The following is a 16,548-nucleotide window of genomic DNA, read 5'->3' as shown; positions in this document are numbered from 1 at the left end:
TTCGTGCCTTCGCCAACCCTGTAATCACCTGTTGAAATTATTCAAAAAGACCTACTTTAACAGATTGTGGCATCATGTTCAAAACTTTCGCGACTAAACACAACAAGGCAACAGTTAAAGTTAGTTAACAGTAGATGTAGCTTAGCAACGTTTCATTTGGTAGAGGGATAAGTAATGTGCAAATGAGCTTACCTCGTTTCAAACCGCTTATCAATTTGTATTTGGATCAAGAAAGCATTATCTTCTGCTTCTGAGGCCGCGCCGTTTCCTCTGCTCTCTGTTCTATGAGTTGTAACGGGCTCTGTCTGATTTAAAGGCAAACAAAATGGCAGTAATTTAAAATATAAGCATTAGTGACAGTTGTATGGCTGCATAGGAATTGTTGTTTTAACATATACTAATGTTTATTCTAATACATGAAGGAATGTACATGTTCTGAGCACAGGCCTCTTGGGTGCATCATTTAGGGTTTAAGGGTCTTGCTCAAGGACCAGCTGTGGCTTAACAAGACAGTAGCTCTGATATGTGTTCAGTGCATTTCTTTCATCTACCCTTGCCAGTACTGGGACTCAAACTGACAAACTTCTGGTCATTTCACAGGCCCATGAGTAGCAGATTTCATTTCACAGGCCCATGAGTAGCACACATGAGTAGCAGATTATCTTGTCTTTTGTCTTTTGTTCAGGTCTTTTGTTCCCCCCAAACACTCACCCCCACCCACAAAAATAAACTTATATGACATTTGTAAACAATTTAGCTTGTCAATCTTCCACATGTTTTCCAACCAGAGCTGTACTGAAACCAGAGACTATACATTTAAAAGCAAGTGGTGCAATTATAATGGTTTCTGCTTACTGATAATTGCACTATACCATGGGGTTTTGTAGTTAAATCCTGTTTTTATTTCATGCTTCCTGCTAGGTTTTGTGAAATTATGACATTTGTATATAGATGGATTCTGTTGTGTTCCATTGTGAAAGCAGCGCAGGAGCATCACAGACATTTTAACATCTGGGATCTGATTACAAACTGAAATGAACAGGCTTATATCCATTTCACTATGACATATACAGTAGCTATCCAACAACCTGATTAAAGTCTGGCGTTCACTGTGTCAGACTTTAATCAATATTATAGTGAACCATTTGGGGGGTTTTGAAACTTGAGGTGTTAAACTATTTTCTAGACAGATATAACCAGTTATGACCCAGACATACTTGATGCAAGCAAAGGAAGGGAAAAAGGTGCTTTGAAAAAAAGATTATTGAATATTTTCAGAATGGTTAATAGTGACAGTTTAGTGCTTAGTTAAGGTTGTATGCTAATTAGTGAAAGTGGAACTGCTGAGCTCTCTGTTTGGATTGGATTCACCCATATCAGAGCAACTTACGTTTATCTCATTTATACAACTGTGTAGTTGAGCGTTAAGGGCCTTGCTCAAGGGCCCAGCAATGGCAGCTTCATCACCTTCTGGTCAGTAGTCTAACATTTTAAACACTGAGATACCAATGCCCTATGTAAATATATAAATATATAAATATAAATGTAAATTTCTGTCATGCACATGTCTAAGAAGTGTGCACTAATCTGCAATTAGGGTTCTGTAAGATCATTAGTGATGAAAAGAGGTTGATAATGTCATTTAATAATGAAGCACTGGCTGAATTCTGAGCTCTGAATAACATTAATAACGATCCGAGCTGAACTGTGACTCCAGTGTGACTCACCTCATTGACCTCAGACTGTGGGTGAGGATCAGCGATGTCGACTGTGGATTCCTCTGGCTGTGATTCAGGATCCAAATCCTCACTTTGCTTCTCTGCTTTCTTCTTTCTCAGTCCATCAAAGGGCCCAAGCTCATATTCCTTGTTCAGCAGCAGCAGGTTCAATTTACCAGAGACAATGATGAAGCCAACGGCAAGGCCGTCATTCTGAATAAACATAAACAAACACACACACAAACACACACGCACACACACACACACACACACACACACACACACACACAAATGTGTACTTTTCATTTTTTTGTCCCTTGTTTAATTTTTCTTTTCTTTCTTTCTTTCTCTCTTTCTTACATTTGCTTATTACACTTCTTCCTGTTTTTTTGAGCTTTATACTTCCTTCCTTTCTTTTCGAAGCATTATTTTATTATTTTATTATTGTTTTTGTGGCTTATTTTTTTCCTTCTCTCTTGTGAGGTTTACACTACCATTGTGCCTTTATTCCTTAATTTATTCCTCCATTTATTCCTTCATTTATTTAGATATTTGTCTTATTGTTTGTTTTTTGGTTGTTTATTTATGACATTATCCATTGACCAACCGATGGCTGTTTTTATTATTATTATTATTATTATTATTATTATTATTTACTTTGGCCTGTTGATTTACCTTTAATACTGATCCTCTCATTAAAAAAAGGAACAGCACATTCTGTGCAGCTGAAATGGAATAAAATATTTAAAAAGCCTTAGTGTGGAAAAACAACAAAAAACCCTGTGAATAATTTATGACATTCCATGGAGTGTCACTTTCATAACTGTGCTAGACGATGTGGAGCAGATTGCTGCGTGCAAAGAAAGACAGACAGAGAGAGAGAGTGAGAGTGAGAGAGAGCGAGAGAAAGAGAGAGAGAGAGAGAGAGAGAGAGAGAGAGATGCAAACACAAAACTGCAGAAATGCTACAGATGTCTGGCCTCAGCGTGCTGAGTGTGAGCATGTTTTGGCTGGCCGTTCACTCTCATCTGCCATATGCTGCTATGAACACATGTCAGTATGAAAGGAGGGGGACATTGTGGTGTTCCTGAGGGAAGAGCGCCCCCAGTATCCATTCCCACCCTCCCCCACCCTTTCACACCCCCACAACAAAACCCACACAACACACACACACACACACACACACACACACACACACACACACACACACACACACACACACACATACATTCATCTAGATTTTTGCAAAAGCATCTGTAGCCTCGAGTGTACATACTGATATGAAATTCGAACCTCCAGCAAGGGTTTCAGTTCCATGTACATTAATACAATGAACGTCTGATTACTCCCTGACTACATTTTAGTTGAAGTAATTAAAAAAAAAAATGCTTAGTAAGTAATAGTTTTTAACTTTAGTGTGTGATCGCACAGTTTGTTTTCAAAGATCTTTTAGCATAGTATAGTAATTAATTAAAACATTTATATAAATACATAAATACATACTATATAAAAATGTATAGCCACACAGCTCAGACAGTAATTCTATGAATGGTACATTTCTATTAATGCACACATTCTAACATGTTATTGTTTCTATAATAACAGCTCATATTTTACTGAAATATAAATTTTTGAAAATATTTTGCAAACGTCTATCTGAGTTTATTATATTTTTCTTCTTTTTTTATATTTTGGTGGGATTTTTTTATTGTGTAATTTTTTTTTTTTAGCTCATTTTAAATTCATTTTAAATAGCATTATGTAAAAGCACTTTATTATGTTTTTTTTTTTGTTTGTTTTTTTGTTTTGTTTTTTGACTGACCTCAAACACAGCTACATGATTCATCTCATCCTCAGCCTCAATTTTCTCAGCCAGGGTGTCCAGCACAGGCCAGCAATCACTCACAGTCTTCATCTGCTCTAAGGATGTGAGGTCAATGAGATCTTCTACCCTGCATCACAGCACATCACATCACATCATGTTACACACTATCTGACTAAACTAGCATTGTAAATCAGCTCAGATGCTCTTTTCTCCCCCCAAAAACAGTGCAAAAAATTAAGCATTTGTCACACAAACTAGAAAGTTTAGAAGTATCTTGAGGAAGATGACCTTAGTATAGCCATGTAAACCATTTATGATGTTTGGCTTCACCTATGTGTGAATAATTCTAGACAAATAAAGCCAATTACGCAGTATTGCATGAACAATGGTGCCTGTGGCCTCAGGCCTACAGTTGAATAATGGCTATGTTGATGTTCAGTACAACAGCACTTCTGTTTGTGCTTAATTATACCACAGCACTTTTGAATTCTAGAATTTGATTGGACAGAACGTGTTGATGCATTTTCTATAACACGAGCTCTGACAGTATTGCCGGCTGCAAGGTAAATTACATTACATTACATTACAGCATTCGGCAGATGCCCTTATCCAGAGCGCCTTACAATCATCTCATTTATACAACTGAGCAGTTGAGAGTTAAGGGCCTTGCTCAAGGGCCCAACAGTGGGAACTTGGCAGAGCTGGGATTTGAACTCAAAACCTTCCGATCAGAAGTCCAACATCTTAATCACTGAGCTACCACTTCCTGTGAAATCAGAGGTTCACTCGGGCAATGGTAGTGCAGGGATTAAGACATTAGACTACTGATTGGAAGGTTGTGAGTTTAAATCCCAGCACTGCCAAACTGCCACTGCTGGGCCATTGAGCAAGGCCCTTTACCCTCAACTTCTCAAATGTATACATGAGATAAATGTAAGTCGCTCTGGATAAGTCAAATGCTTATATTTATGCGCTCATTCTAATATGTTATTGTTTCTATAGTAACAACTCATTCGCAGGGTTTGTACAGCTAATAATAAACAGATTTCAAATATGTGCTGGTGTTTAATAAAGGATTGCAAATACACTTTGATAGAGTGAACTTTCCTGTAAAGAAAAAAATAGATATATTGATTTAAAAGTTAAGGAAGGAGTCTCGTCCGGGGTTCGATTCCCGCCGGGGCCATGTGTGTGCAGAGTTTGCATGTTCTCCCCGTGCTGCGGGGGTTTCCTCCGGGTACTCCGGTTTCCTCCCCCAGTCCAAAGACATGCATGGTAGGCTGATTGGCGTGTCTAAAGTGTCCGTAGTGTATGAATGGGTGTGTGAGTGTGCATGTGATTGTGCCCTGCGATGGACTGGCACCCTGTCCAGGGTGTACCCCGCCTTGTGCCCGATGCTCCCTGGGATTGGCTCCAGGTTCCCCCGTGACCCTGAAGAAGGAGTAAGCGGTAGAAGATGGATGGATGGATGGAAGGAGTCTCCAGTGGCATTGTACCAGTCAGTAAGTTTTCCTCTGCAGAAGGTCTTCAGGACAGAGAAGTTTGATCATCGCTAGCAAGCGTAGTTCGTCAGTGTGGACCATTAAAAACTGCCATGTATGCATGTCCCACCTGCTGCTGCATGGCTCACTATGTGTTTATTTGTGATTATTAATTAAATATTGGCAATTTAGCAACCTCAGAGTTATTCATGGATTGTGAAAACTGCATATGTACTTTATCTTCTAAGTCTTGTACTGTAACAGGAGGATATCTCTCAGGTTATTTCTTTTTGCAGCCTACACAAGTGTTAATGTAATGAGCATCGTGTGTGTGTGTGTGTGTGTGTGTGTGTGTGTGTGTGTGTGTGTGTGTGTGTGTGTGTGTGTGTGTGTGTGTGTGTGTGTGTGTGTGTGTGTGTGTGTGTGTGTGAAGTGTAAGCACCTGGCTCTGCGCACATGCAGTCTTGGACAGAAGTTGTGTCTGTGGCACACGAACGCACCACCCTGGACTTCCTCTGTTACGCAGGGCATGGGCTCAAAAATGTCCATCAGAGCTGGCTCTAAAGAAAAACATTACAGCTGAGTGTCAGCAATGGCTCTGTGTAGCTGCTCTCGTAATTCTTAGTTCTATTGTATGAGCACTTTTGACCACATCTGGCCAAATCTGGAATTGTTCAACACTTTAATGCTTGTTCAACACTTGGCCAGTAAAGTTGGTATATGTTCAGCACTGAAATTCTGCTGGTCCAGAACTACAAAGCGGCATCATCAGGCACTTTGGCGTTGCCATCGTTTACCACCAACTCGGGCAAGTTAATTACATGAATTACATTAAAATAAGATCATAAAAGTGGGGAATATTGAAAAACAGCTGAAAAACAGCAAAGAAAATATTGCACATATTACAGTCTTTATAAAGTTTTGTTCCTCCAGGTACTCTGGTTTCCTCCCCCAGGCCAAAGACATGCATGGTAGGATGATTGGCATGTCCAAAAGTGTCCGTAGTGTATGAATGGGTGTGTGAATGTGCATATGATTGTGCCCTGCGATGGATTGGCACCCTGTCCAGGGTGTCCTCCACCTTGTGCCCCATGACTCCTGGGATAGGCTCCAGGCTTCTCATATCATTGCTATGCTGATGACACCCAGCTCTATTTGTCCTTTCAGCCTGACGATCCATCCGTCTCTGCATGTATCTCTGCTTGCCTGTCGGACATCTTGGCCTGGATGAGGGAACACCACCTTAAGCTCAACCTTGCAAAATCTGAGCTTCTTGTCATCCCAGCCTGTCCCTCAATCAACCACAACCTCACTGCATAGCTCGGCTCAACCACACTCAAGCCAACCAGGACGGCCAGGAACCTTGGGGTGATTCTCAATGACAGCTTGACCTTTACTGACCACATCTCAACAACTGCATGGTCCTGTAGGTTCATCCTGTACAACATCAAGAAAATCCAACCCTACCTCACCGAACAGGCTACACAGATACTAGTCCAGGCTCTTGTTATCTCAGAACTGAACTACTGCAACTCACTACTCTCGGGCCTCCCGGCCAGCTCCATCAAACCCCTTCAAATGATTCAGAATGCAGCAGCACATCTCATCTTCAACCAGCCCAAGAGAACCCATGTCACACCCCTCTTCACCTCCCTCCACTGGCTTCCTGTAGCCGTCCGCATCAAATTCAAGGCCTTGATGCTCACCTACAATACCTTGTATGGAACAGCACCCTCCTACTTCAACACTCTCCTGAAGGCTTACGTTCCCTCACGCAATCTGCGATCAATCAATGACCGACGCTTAGTAGTGCCTTCTCAGCATGGCTCAAGGTCCCTTTCAAGAACATTCAAACTAACTGTTCCTCAGTGGTGGAATGAACTTCCAACCTCAATTCGGACCGCAGAATCTCTCACCATCTTCAAAAAAACAGCTAAAGACCCACCTCTTCCATGAACACCTAACCAACGCATAAAAAAAAAGACATTTACTCTGGTACTTATACCTCTACTCTGCGCACTTTGCTTCTTCTGGAACTCAATTAACAGATCTTGTATGGTAGCACTACTTGTATTGTTCTCTGCTTGATATATCGCTTTGCTTGTATTTTCTCATTTGTAAGTCGCTTTTATCCAAAGCGCCTTACAAATGAGAAAATACAAGCAAAGCACGAAGACTTGTTTTACTGGATATATATATATATATATATATATATATATATATATATATATATATATATATATATATATATATATATATCCAGTAAAACAAGTCTTCATAAAGACCTTTCAAAAATCCACTGTTTTAGATCCAAACATTTTATATAATAGTAGTGCAACATAGAGAATGTCTTGATGTTGAGTACTGCGTGGTTTTCTTACCAAGGCTGCTGCTGTAGGGTGTGACGAGGCAGATGTATTCCAGCTCTGTGATGGCATTGAACACGGTTCTGGTTGTGATGAAGAAGACAGAGACATCATGCTTCATGTCTGCTTTGCGTAAACCCTTTTAAGCTCACAATGTAAAATCTAACTTTATCTGATTGCAGAATTCAATGTAAAGGCTCTGAATGGAAACAGGAAGACATTGCCATGGTGGAAATGTAATTTTCGCTGCCCCAAACAAGATTTCAACTGGCCTTAACTGGATGACTATAGAGAAGTCTGGCTTATTCAAGTCTAACTACATAAAAGCATGACAGGCAAAACAAATCAAAATAATGTTGTCTTTTTCAGAAATGTAAAAGTTGTCTAAAATACTGTATTCCATTGAAAATGTTTACCTGATAATCTCTTTAGCAATGGAAATAGAAAAGCTGGGCTGGGCCACAAATAGATGCAGGAAAATTGTGTTTAAAGGCTAGAGATTTTAAAAACAAACAAACAAACAAAAAACCTTGAGCATGAGACATCTCAACAGAACATTTTACTCTTACTGAATCAAATAAGATACATCATTTTCCCTACCGTGAACTTTGTGGTGTTAAAATGGGTTTGAAGTAGCTGCTCCCATGAAGCCTGATCCACCAGGTCACCAATGGGGTGGTCCACGAATGCGGCATGGGCCAGGACTTCATTTTTTGCTGTGCTTATAGTAACCGCCAGATTAGCTTTTTCCCTGAGAATGCAGTAAACAAAATGATAGAAAATGAATCTACACAAAGTAATTCAAACCAAATTAGGCATGCACTGATACGATACTGAGTATAACATTGATCTAAGCCTGTAATGGTGGATTGAGCGCATTTTAAAACTGATCCACTAACATGTTTTTTGTCTATGAATGCCGGAGACAACTAACTAATACAAACCTTGACATGAACAGCTTCAACTCATATCATTTTCATGTCATCTGTGTGGGTTACCAAGTTTTTTATATCTAGAATATGCCGTCAAGTTTAAATTGCTTATTTTGTAATTACGTTTACAGCATTTAGTAGACACCCTTATCCGGCGTGACTTATAGAAGTGCTTTGGAGTCTCTATCAAAAACAAAACCTTGCATTAGTTCACTAGGGCAGAGACGAAGAATATCATTCAGAACATTTTGTAGAAAACCAGTCATTTTATATCATTGGCATTAATTAAAGAATATGAAAGTGAGCCAACACAAACCCATAAATTTAAACTAATCGTTCAGTTATGACAAACGAACCATCACTGAACAAATGGAGGACAGTCCGGTGTGTTTGTGCTGTTTGTATAATAATATCTATTATCTTCATTATTAGATATTATTAAATATTTCTACTGCCATAGAAGTGAGTCAAAATAACTTCCATGTCTGCCTTTCAGCCTTTATGAAAGCATTTAGACACAACGCAAATAAAAGATTGATAATTGCCATTTCTATCTGCTTGTTTGTTTGTTTGTTTGTTTGTTTATTAAACCCAGTGTCTTTCAGTGTTTCCGTGGGCTGCACCATCTTCAGGTTTAAATCCGGATACAGATACAGAAAAATCTGTTTAGATCACGAAACAGATGCAGATAGTGGCATTGTGTAGCACCTTTAATACGGACAAAATACTACTGAAATCAACATTTTGGTTGTGCGGCTCTACAATATATTGTTACAGGTTACTTAATAAGAAGATATTAATAAACATAGGCAATGTTTAGGCGGTGCCATTAGTTAGGAGAATTTAAATTGACATCCATGCTGATTTGAGATGCACTGTAATCCATACTGAACAAACAAGTCTGCAAGATATGAAGAGATATGATGTTACATGATATGTGATTGATGTGTATGTATATTGTGCCACTGAAGCTGTTTCTGTCCCTGCATGAATGTGAATGATCCTCAGCACTCACAGTAGGTAGATCACATTCACTCTTCCAAAGACTGCTGCAGTGGCTGGACTGATCAGCTCGGTGATCTTGTGAGCATCACAGGACTCTGTCCGTCTCACAATTACTGATTTCTTTTCCCCAGTGGATGAAGTAATGGTCGTCATGTTCTCCTGGATGAAGAAAGAAATGAAATGTACAATGTAAATGCCATTATCACTCCTGATACATTGTATCATACATTCATAATGCTAAATAGTCAACATGGTGTCGAAAATACAAATAAATTGCTACCATTCACGCGCCTGTCACATTAATCCTTCTTGTTAACCTGTATACTGTATTTGAAACTGTATCTAGAGTAAGCGTATCGTTACCATGGTTATCAAACGTCATGACGTCTGTGACGTAAACGGTTACGCGCAGGGGATACATTCGACGGCCGTAATTCTTTTCGCTTTTCCCACCTGTATTTATACGCTTCCTTTCCGCATGCGACACCATTCCTCCTTCTGATTGGCCATCAGATCATACCGACCGCTTTCTATTGCGCAATATTTTGTGAGCAGCCAATCATAGCAAAGAATACAGGACTTGACGTAATACTGGTGGGGAAATTCATGCTGGGGAAAAGTTATGGCGGAAAACTTGGTTTTGATAGAATATCGTTGAGTGTCTTGTATTTGAGTTAAGAAATTGAATGCTGTAAACTCATTTTGGCCTCGGTTTTTTGTGTGTGGTAAGATAATATTTTTTGAGGCATGGCGTCCACCGCGGCAGGGAAGCAGAGAATACCGAAAGTGGCAAAGGTAAGAAAATTAGACTCGTGCAAGGTGGTTAATGTGTGCAGCTAGTTAGCAAGCTAGGTGGCTAAGCTAGCTAGTTATTTTAATTAGAATTAGTATAACTGTCGTTATTGACGTACTAGGAAATAATAGTTTTACTGCAGTGTAGGTTAACTGTAGCGTGTATTTACACTCGGTCATGTTAGCTATAATTGCGTTATAATAATCTTAGTATTTTTTCTAGAAATTCTATGCCGTTAGCTCTACCTACGCTACTAACTATTAGCCTTGCTTGTTTGTTTGTATATTTATTTATTATCAGAGCTTACAAATGGCATTCATGTACATTAAAGAGGAGGGGGGTATTTTCAAGCAAACGCACGGCACACCATCAGTACTTTTAAGCCATACTTGTTATTAAATGGTAAATGGCGCTTTTATCCAAAGCGCTTTACACTTTGTCTCTCACACACACACACACACACACACACACACACCCCACTGGTAGCAGAGCTGCCACTCAAGGCGCTAACTTGCCATCGAGAGCAACTTGGGATTCAGCGGCTTGCCCAAGGACACTTCGGCATGTGGAGTCATGCGGGCCGGGAATCGAACCACCAACCCTGCGATTAGTGGACAACCCGCTCTACCACCTGAGTCACAGCCGCCCCACTTTATTAAAAATAAAGAAATGTTAACTAAAAGTATACAAAAACAGTACACTTATTATTCGTTTACATTTGTGAATAAAGAACTTTCGCTAAAGGCCATTTAATATACAAAAATTGAAAACATTGTGGAAAGATATTGTTTGACTTTCTGTTCGAAAGGGTTTCGGCGACGCTGGAGGTATTAAAATCGAAGCCGTGACCTGCGTCCTTTTGCACAATGTTTGATATGCAGCTGTGACGGTTAACAAACGCTTTGCTGTGCCTTTCTTGCACCAGGTGAAGAATAAAGCCCCGGCTGAGGTGCAGATCACGGCCGAGCAGCTGCTCCGAGAAGCCAAAGAACGAGAACTTGAGCTACTCCCCCCTCCACCCAAACAGAAGATAACCGATGAAGAGGAGTTAAATGATTACAAATTGCGAAAACGCAAGGTAAGATGTCCAAACTGGGGTTTTTACAGGGGCGTCTGGTTCACTTTGTCGTCCTCGTGTTCAACGTCAATGATCTGCTCTACAGGGATTTGAAGACCATATCAGAAAGAACAGGACCGTCATCAGCAACTGGATCAAATACGCACAATGGGAGGAAAGTCTAAAGGAAGTGCAGAGGTATGACATTCTGGATTTCTATTCATAATGCTGAGTTGAATGAATTCAGGTTACATGTGTTTTTTGTTGTTTGTTTGTTTTTTTAAAATGTATTTATTTATTTTGCCTTGTTTAAAGAGCTCGTTCTATCTACGAGCGAGCGTTGGACGTGGATCACCGAAATGTCACACTGTGGTTGAAATACGCAGAGATGGAAATGAAGAACCGACAGGTCAATCATGCCCGCAACATCTGGGACCGAGCCATAACCATCCTGCCTCGAGTCAACCAGTTCTGGTAATCCTTACCCTTCACTTCCTGTAGTTGACATTCACTGCTTGGTTGTCATCTCTGTTTAACTGAATTTGAATTTTGGTATGGATGTGTTCACAGGTACAAATACACCTACATGGAGGAGATGCTGGGGAACATAGCAGGCTGCAGGCAGGTGTTTGAGCGCTGGATGGAGTGGGAGCCGGAGGAGCAGGCCTGGCACTCCTACATCAACTTTGAGTTGCGCTATAAGGAGGTGGAGAAAGCCCGCTGCATTTATGAGAGATATATCCTTTTTTGCTTAGTATTTCAGCTAATGCGGATGAGCCATCACTCTCAAACACTACTGGGACTTCTGTAGCTCTGCTAAAGTCAGAAGAATTTAGTCAAAATCCATATATTGTCCAATTACAAAACTAGTGTCAAAGAAATGTGTGTGCTCTCAATTCTAAACTAAAATATTGTCATTCTTAATAAGCCAATAAGTCTTTAACTCCCCTGCACTTGTGATAGTCCACCCCGAAGTGAAGAACTGGATCAAATACGCCCGCTTCGAAGATAAACACGGTTACATTGCACACGCGAGAAAAGTGTACGAGAGGGCCGTCGAGTTCTTCGGCCAGGAATATATCGATGAAAACCTCTTCGTGGCTTTCGCTAAATTCGAGGAAAAACAGAAGGAGGTAATTTCCTGTTCAGTTCTCCATGCAACAGAGTCAGTTCTGGCATCCATCTGAAATCTCTGGCGACACTTTTTAAGTTGGACAGGGAGACATGATTGTCTCGTATTTGTGAATGTTGCCTTTTATAGTTCTCGTTGAAAATCAGCGAGATATCAAAACGTCTTTATTACTAAAGACACTGTGTGTGTGTGTGTGTGTGTGTGTGTGTGTGTGTGTGTGTGTGTGTGTGTGTTTTTTTTTTTTTTTTTTTTTTCTTCCTTTTTCTTCCCAGTTTGAGCGTGTTAGGGTGATCTATAAGTACGCCCTGGACAGAATCCCCAAACAGCAGGCCCAGGAGCTTTTCAAGAATTACACAGTGTTTGAGAAGAGGTTCGGAGACAGGAGAGGAATCGAGGACGTCATCGTCAGCAAGAGGAGATTTCAGTATGAGGAGGAAGTTAAGGTAAATAAATATCGCTAAATATTCTAGGAAAACTTCAAACATGAGAGATTGAACTTGAATAGTCAGAGTACTCAGATAAAACTTGTGAAGGCCCAGTTACATAAAATTCCTTGCTTACAGAGGTTCAGAGAAGCAGCTCACATGACTGAATGCTAACAACAGTTACCTTTTAATGCTTAATCCTTTGTGATTCCTTCATTGCTATAAATAAGAAGTGGTTATGTCCACATTACTAAAAACACGACTACAGTATTGTATAACATTTAAATTATTCTCTTTAAAGCTATGAAAGTTATAATTAAATATCAAGTATTAACGCTCAGAGTTTTCCACAACAATTTCTAATCTTCCCCTACATGAAACTGTTTAAAACATTAAGAGTTCATTGTGGGATATTGAGTTGTCTTTTGGCTCTGTGTCTTATTTCAGGCGAACCCACACAACTACGACGCCTGGTTCGATTACCTGCGGCTGGTGGAGAGCGATGCCGACGCCGACACGGTCCGAGAGGTGTACGAACGAGCCATCGCCAACGTTCCCCCAATCACGGAGAAGAGACACTGGAGACGCTACATTTACCTGTGGATCAACTACGCTCTCTTTGAGGAGCTGGAGGTCAAGGTAAGACCTGACACCTGAAACTAAACTAAAGTGATGTTTAATGGGCTTTAAGTGTGTGTTGTGCAGCGAAAATCTTCATCAGACGCTGGTTTGATTCTGTGACAGGACCCTGAAAGGACGAGACAGGTGTATCAGGCATGTCTGGAGCTCATCCCTCACAAAAAGGTAAACATCACACAGGGGTTTAGAAATTATTTTTGTTATGATGACTATAAATAATCTAATTTTGTTATACACCAAACAGCAGTAGTATGTTTTACAGTCTCATTAAACAAAGTGCTATTCCATGTATAGTACAGAATTTGCCCGTGCTAAGTTTTTTAAATGTATTTATTAGAGAGAGAATTTTTATCCATTTATAGTTGCGTGTAATGCCGTGGAATGTCCATGAAACAATTTCTAAATTTTGTATTTATTTATTTTTAAATCGTTTGCATTATAACAGCTTTTACCAGTCATGGTCCATGTATTACAGTTCAGCAATTGTTAGAGATTTATTTATTTGTCTTATTTCAATCTCATTCATAGTTCACCTTTGCTAAAATCTGGCTGCTCTACGGCCAGTTTGAAGTCCGCCAGAAGAACCTGCAGAATGCCAGACGAGGCCTGGTAAATTTGAGCAACCTTTTAGGATTAATGACAGGATTCATTTTTATTGAAACTGCAATCTGATGCCTTGTTCACGCTGTAATCTCAGGGCACAGGCATTGGGAAATGCCCAAAAAACAAGCTGTTTAAGGGCTACATCGAGCTGGAGCTGCAGCTCAGAGAGTTTGACCGTTGCAGGAAGCTCTATGAGAAGTACCTGGAGTTCAGCCCTGAGAACTGCACCACCTGGATCAAGTTTGCCGAGCTGGAGACGATCCTGGGAGACATCGAAAGAGCGCGGGCCATATTCGAGCTGGCTATTGGTCAGCCTCGACTCGACATGCCAGAGGTATCGCCCACATGTCGCTCGCTCTCTCTCTTTTTTTTTTTTTTTTTTTTTTTTCTTCCCCCCTCTCCTTTCAATTTCCCCAGGAATTTCCGGTGTTCCTAATTCGAAGTTTCTTATTCAACTTTGCAGGTGCTCTGGAAATCTTATATCGACTTTGAAATTGAACAGGAAGAGTATGAGAACACGCGTGGGCTTTATAAGAGGCTCTTGCAGCGCACACAGCACGTCAAGGTAGGCTTCTTCTCAACTTTCCTAACATAGGCACTCTGAACACATTCCATAATAATAAAGAGTGTGATGCACATTATTCAGGACTTTTTCAAAAATACATAATTTTTTTCGATGACTCTGGGCTGTTTGAGCCCGGAGTTTGTTACAAACGGTGAAGAGTGTACACCGTGGTTGAGCCCAGAAGCAGTCTAAATGGTCTTATATGGCTCACTTATATAGCACTTTTTTTTTTTTTTTTAACTTTTTCAAGAATACATAATTTTTTTTGGATGACTCTGTGTTTCATACACAAACACACACACACTCACACACCACTGGTAGCAGAGCTGCCATGCAAGGCACTAACTTGACATCAAGAGCAACTTGGGGTTCAGCGTCTTGCCCAAGGACACTTTGGCATGTGGAGTCATGTGGGCCGGGAATCGAACCGCCAATCCTACGATTAGTGGACACCACGCCACCTGAGCCACCTGAGCCACAGCCGCCCTAGAGAGCCAATTCCGAAACGGTGGTTTGGAATTCGCTTACTTAGCTTATTTTTTTTATCAAATAACTCAAGCTGTAATATAATGGCTATAGTATGCCAATGTCAAGTCATTTTGTTCCATCACTGCCCCTGGAAATTCAAGGAAGCTGTGGTCTAGAAGTTAAGCCAAGTAATTCCTGTAGAAATCAGAGCTCACAATGATATAACACAACGACATTTCAGTGTGTTTCCAGCCCAAATCAAGCAAATCTCCACAAAACAGCAAGCGATCTGCTCATTTGCACATAGCCAAGACTGTCTGTTGTGTGTAGGTATGGATCAGTTACGCGCAGTTTGAGCTGTCGATTGAAGGTGAGGAGCGACTGCAGCGGTGCAGGCAGGTCTATGAGGAAGCTAACCGCAGCCTGCGCACGTGTGAGGAGAAGGAGGAGAGGCTCATGCTGCTCGAGGCATGGAACAATTTCGAGCAGGAGTTCGGCACCGTGGCCAACAAGGACCGAGTAAGGAAACTCATGCCCGAGAAGGTGAAGAAGAGGAGGAAGCTCACTGCAGAGGATGGGGTGAGTAGAAGGAAACACAGACTACAGTGTATATGCAATGTTAATGTCACAGATTTTTATATTCACATTCCTCTTTAGACAGTGCTTTAAGTTAAATAAATATATGGTTTCTTAGCTTGGATAAAATTCAACTTGGGCTTTGAATGGATGATTGATCATGATTAGATTGCAAGTCAAGTCATTTTTAAACCACACTCCGCTACACACACGTAAATCAATGTCATATAGTAAACAACTGCTCATTCATTCAGTTGTTACTGTATTCATGGACCATCACAAATATGCTTTTATTTTTAAACTGCTGGTGTGTGTGTGTGTGTGTAGACCATACCATTTTATTTCTATAGCACTTTTAACAATCAACATTGTAGGCATGTAACGTGAACATTAGTGGGTTTGCATCTCTAATTTTAACTTAATATTCTCTCGTTTTGTTCTCCAGTCGGACGCAGGATGGGAAGAATATTACGACTACATCTTCCCGGAGGATGCTGCCAATCAGCCCAACCTCAAACTGCTGGCCATGGCCAAGATGTGGAAGAAGCAGCAGCAGCAGCAACTGGAGGAACAAGAGACGGAAATGGACGAGAGCATGGAAACCACACAGCCAAGAGACGAGCAGGAGGATACCGGAGAAACACAGGAGACTAATGAAAGTGTCGATGTTGATCGGGACGACAGTAGCAGCAGCAGTGAGAGTGAAAGTGATGAGGAGAACACTGAAAACAAAACGGAGGAGAAGACAAATCCTGTAGCAGAGGATTAAACTGAATTTTTTTTTTTTTTTTTTTTTTTCTTTTTTTCTTTTTTTCTTTTCTTTATTCAATACCAGGATAAACTGGACTGATGGGGCCTTCATCACCTCACAAACTGTTCGCATTATTCTTTTATAACTAAATAAAAAGGAAACAGACGTGCATTGCCATGGTTTGTATTCATACAATAAAATGTGTTAATGTT

The 16,548-nt window shown here is 40.5% G+C and overlaps 2 protein-coding genes across 3 annotated transcripts in view; one reads left to right on the top strand and one right to left on the bottom strand.

Annotated features, from left to right (window-relative positions):
• The window catches only part of cfap61 (cilia and flagella associated protein 61), a 41,234-nt gene extending 31,468 nt beyond the window's left edge, over nucleotides 1–9,766 (bottom strand). Inside the window, exons 1-9 of one of the 2 annotated variants that reach the window (XM_017456773.3) lie at nucleotides 9,691–9,766; nucleotides 9,338–9,486; nucleotides 7,991–8,141; nucleotides 7,807–7,883; nucleotides 7,406–7,473; nucleotides 5,467–5,584; nucleotides 3,541–3,670; nucleotides 1,728–1,931; nucleotides 193–305 (exon numbers count right to left, since the gene is read on the bottom strand). In XM_017456773.3, coding sequence (XP_017312262.1) covers nucleotides 193–305; nucleotides 1,728–1,931; nucleotides 3,541–3,670; nucleotides 5,467–5,584; nucleotides 7,406–7,473; nucleotides 7,807–7,883; nucleotides 7,991–8,141; nucleotides 9,338–9,486; nucleotides 9,691–9,693 — 1,013 coding nt within the window. In that variant the 5' untranslated portion in view covers nucleotides 9,694–9,766. The other variant, XM_017456772.3, reaches the window with a different exon arrangement.
• A 152-nt stretch (nucleotides 9,767–9,918) lies between these two features.
• On the top strand, nucleotides 9,919–16,548 carry crnkl1 (crooked neck pre-mRNA splicing factor 1). Its single transcript, XM_017456597.3, has 14 exons — nucleotides 9,919–10,122; nucleotides 11,046–11,198; nucleotides 11,284–11,375; nucleotides 11,493–11,651; nucleotides 11,748–11,914; nucleotides 12,132–12,310; nucleotides 12,582–12,752; nucleotides 13,182–13,373; nucleotides 13,479–13,538; nucleotides 13,902–13,982; nucleotides 14,071–14,310; nucleotides 14,440–14,541; nucleotides 15,340–15,588; nucleotides 16,031–16,548. Exons 1-14 carry the CDS (start codon nucleotides 10,075–10,077, stop codon nucleotides 16,352–16,354), a joined length of 2,217 nt encoding a protein of 738 aa, XP_017312086.1. The 5' UTR covers nucleotides 9,919–10,074; the 3' UTR covers nucleotides 16,355–16,548.

Source organism: Ictalurus punctatus, chromosome 25, assembly GCF_001660625.3.
Source record: "Ictalurus punctatus breed USDA103 chromosome 25, Coco_2.0, whole genome shotgun sequence".
NCBI lineage: Eukaryota > Metazoa > Chordata > Actinopteri > Siluriformes > Ictaluridae > Ictalurus > Ictalurus punctatus.
Note: the sequence above shows the minus strand (reverse complement) of the source record. Positions and strands in the feature narration are given on the sequence as shown.

What these genes read in the sequence shown, in the direction of transcription:
- crnkl1 (XM_017456597.3), top strand. Translation starts at nt 10,075, where the DNA reads ATGGCGTCCACCGCGGCAGGGAAGCAGAGAATACCGAAAGTGGCAAAG. An exon ending in CCTCGAGTCAACCAGTTCTG is followed by an intron (nt 11,652 to 11,747) that starts GTAATCCTTACC and finishes ATGTGTTCACAG; the next exon opens with GTACAAATACACCTACATGG. An exon ending in AGCTCATCCCTCACAAAAAG is followed by an intron (nt 13,539 to 13,901) that starts GTAAACATCACA and finishes TCTCATTCATAG; the next exon opens with TTCACCTTTGCTAAAATCTG.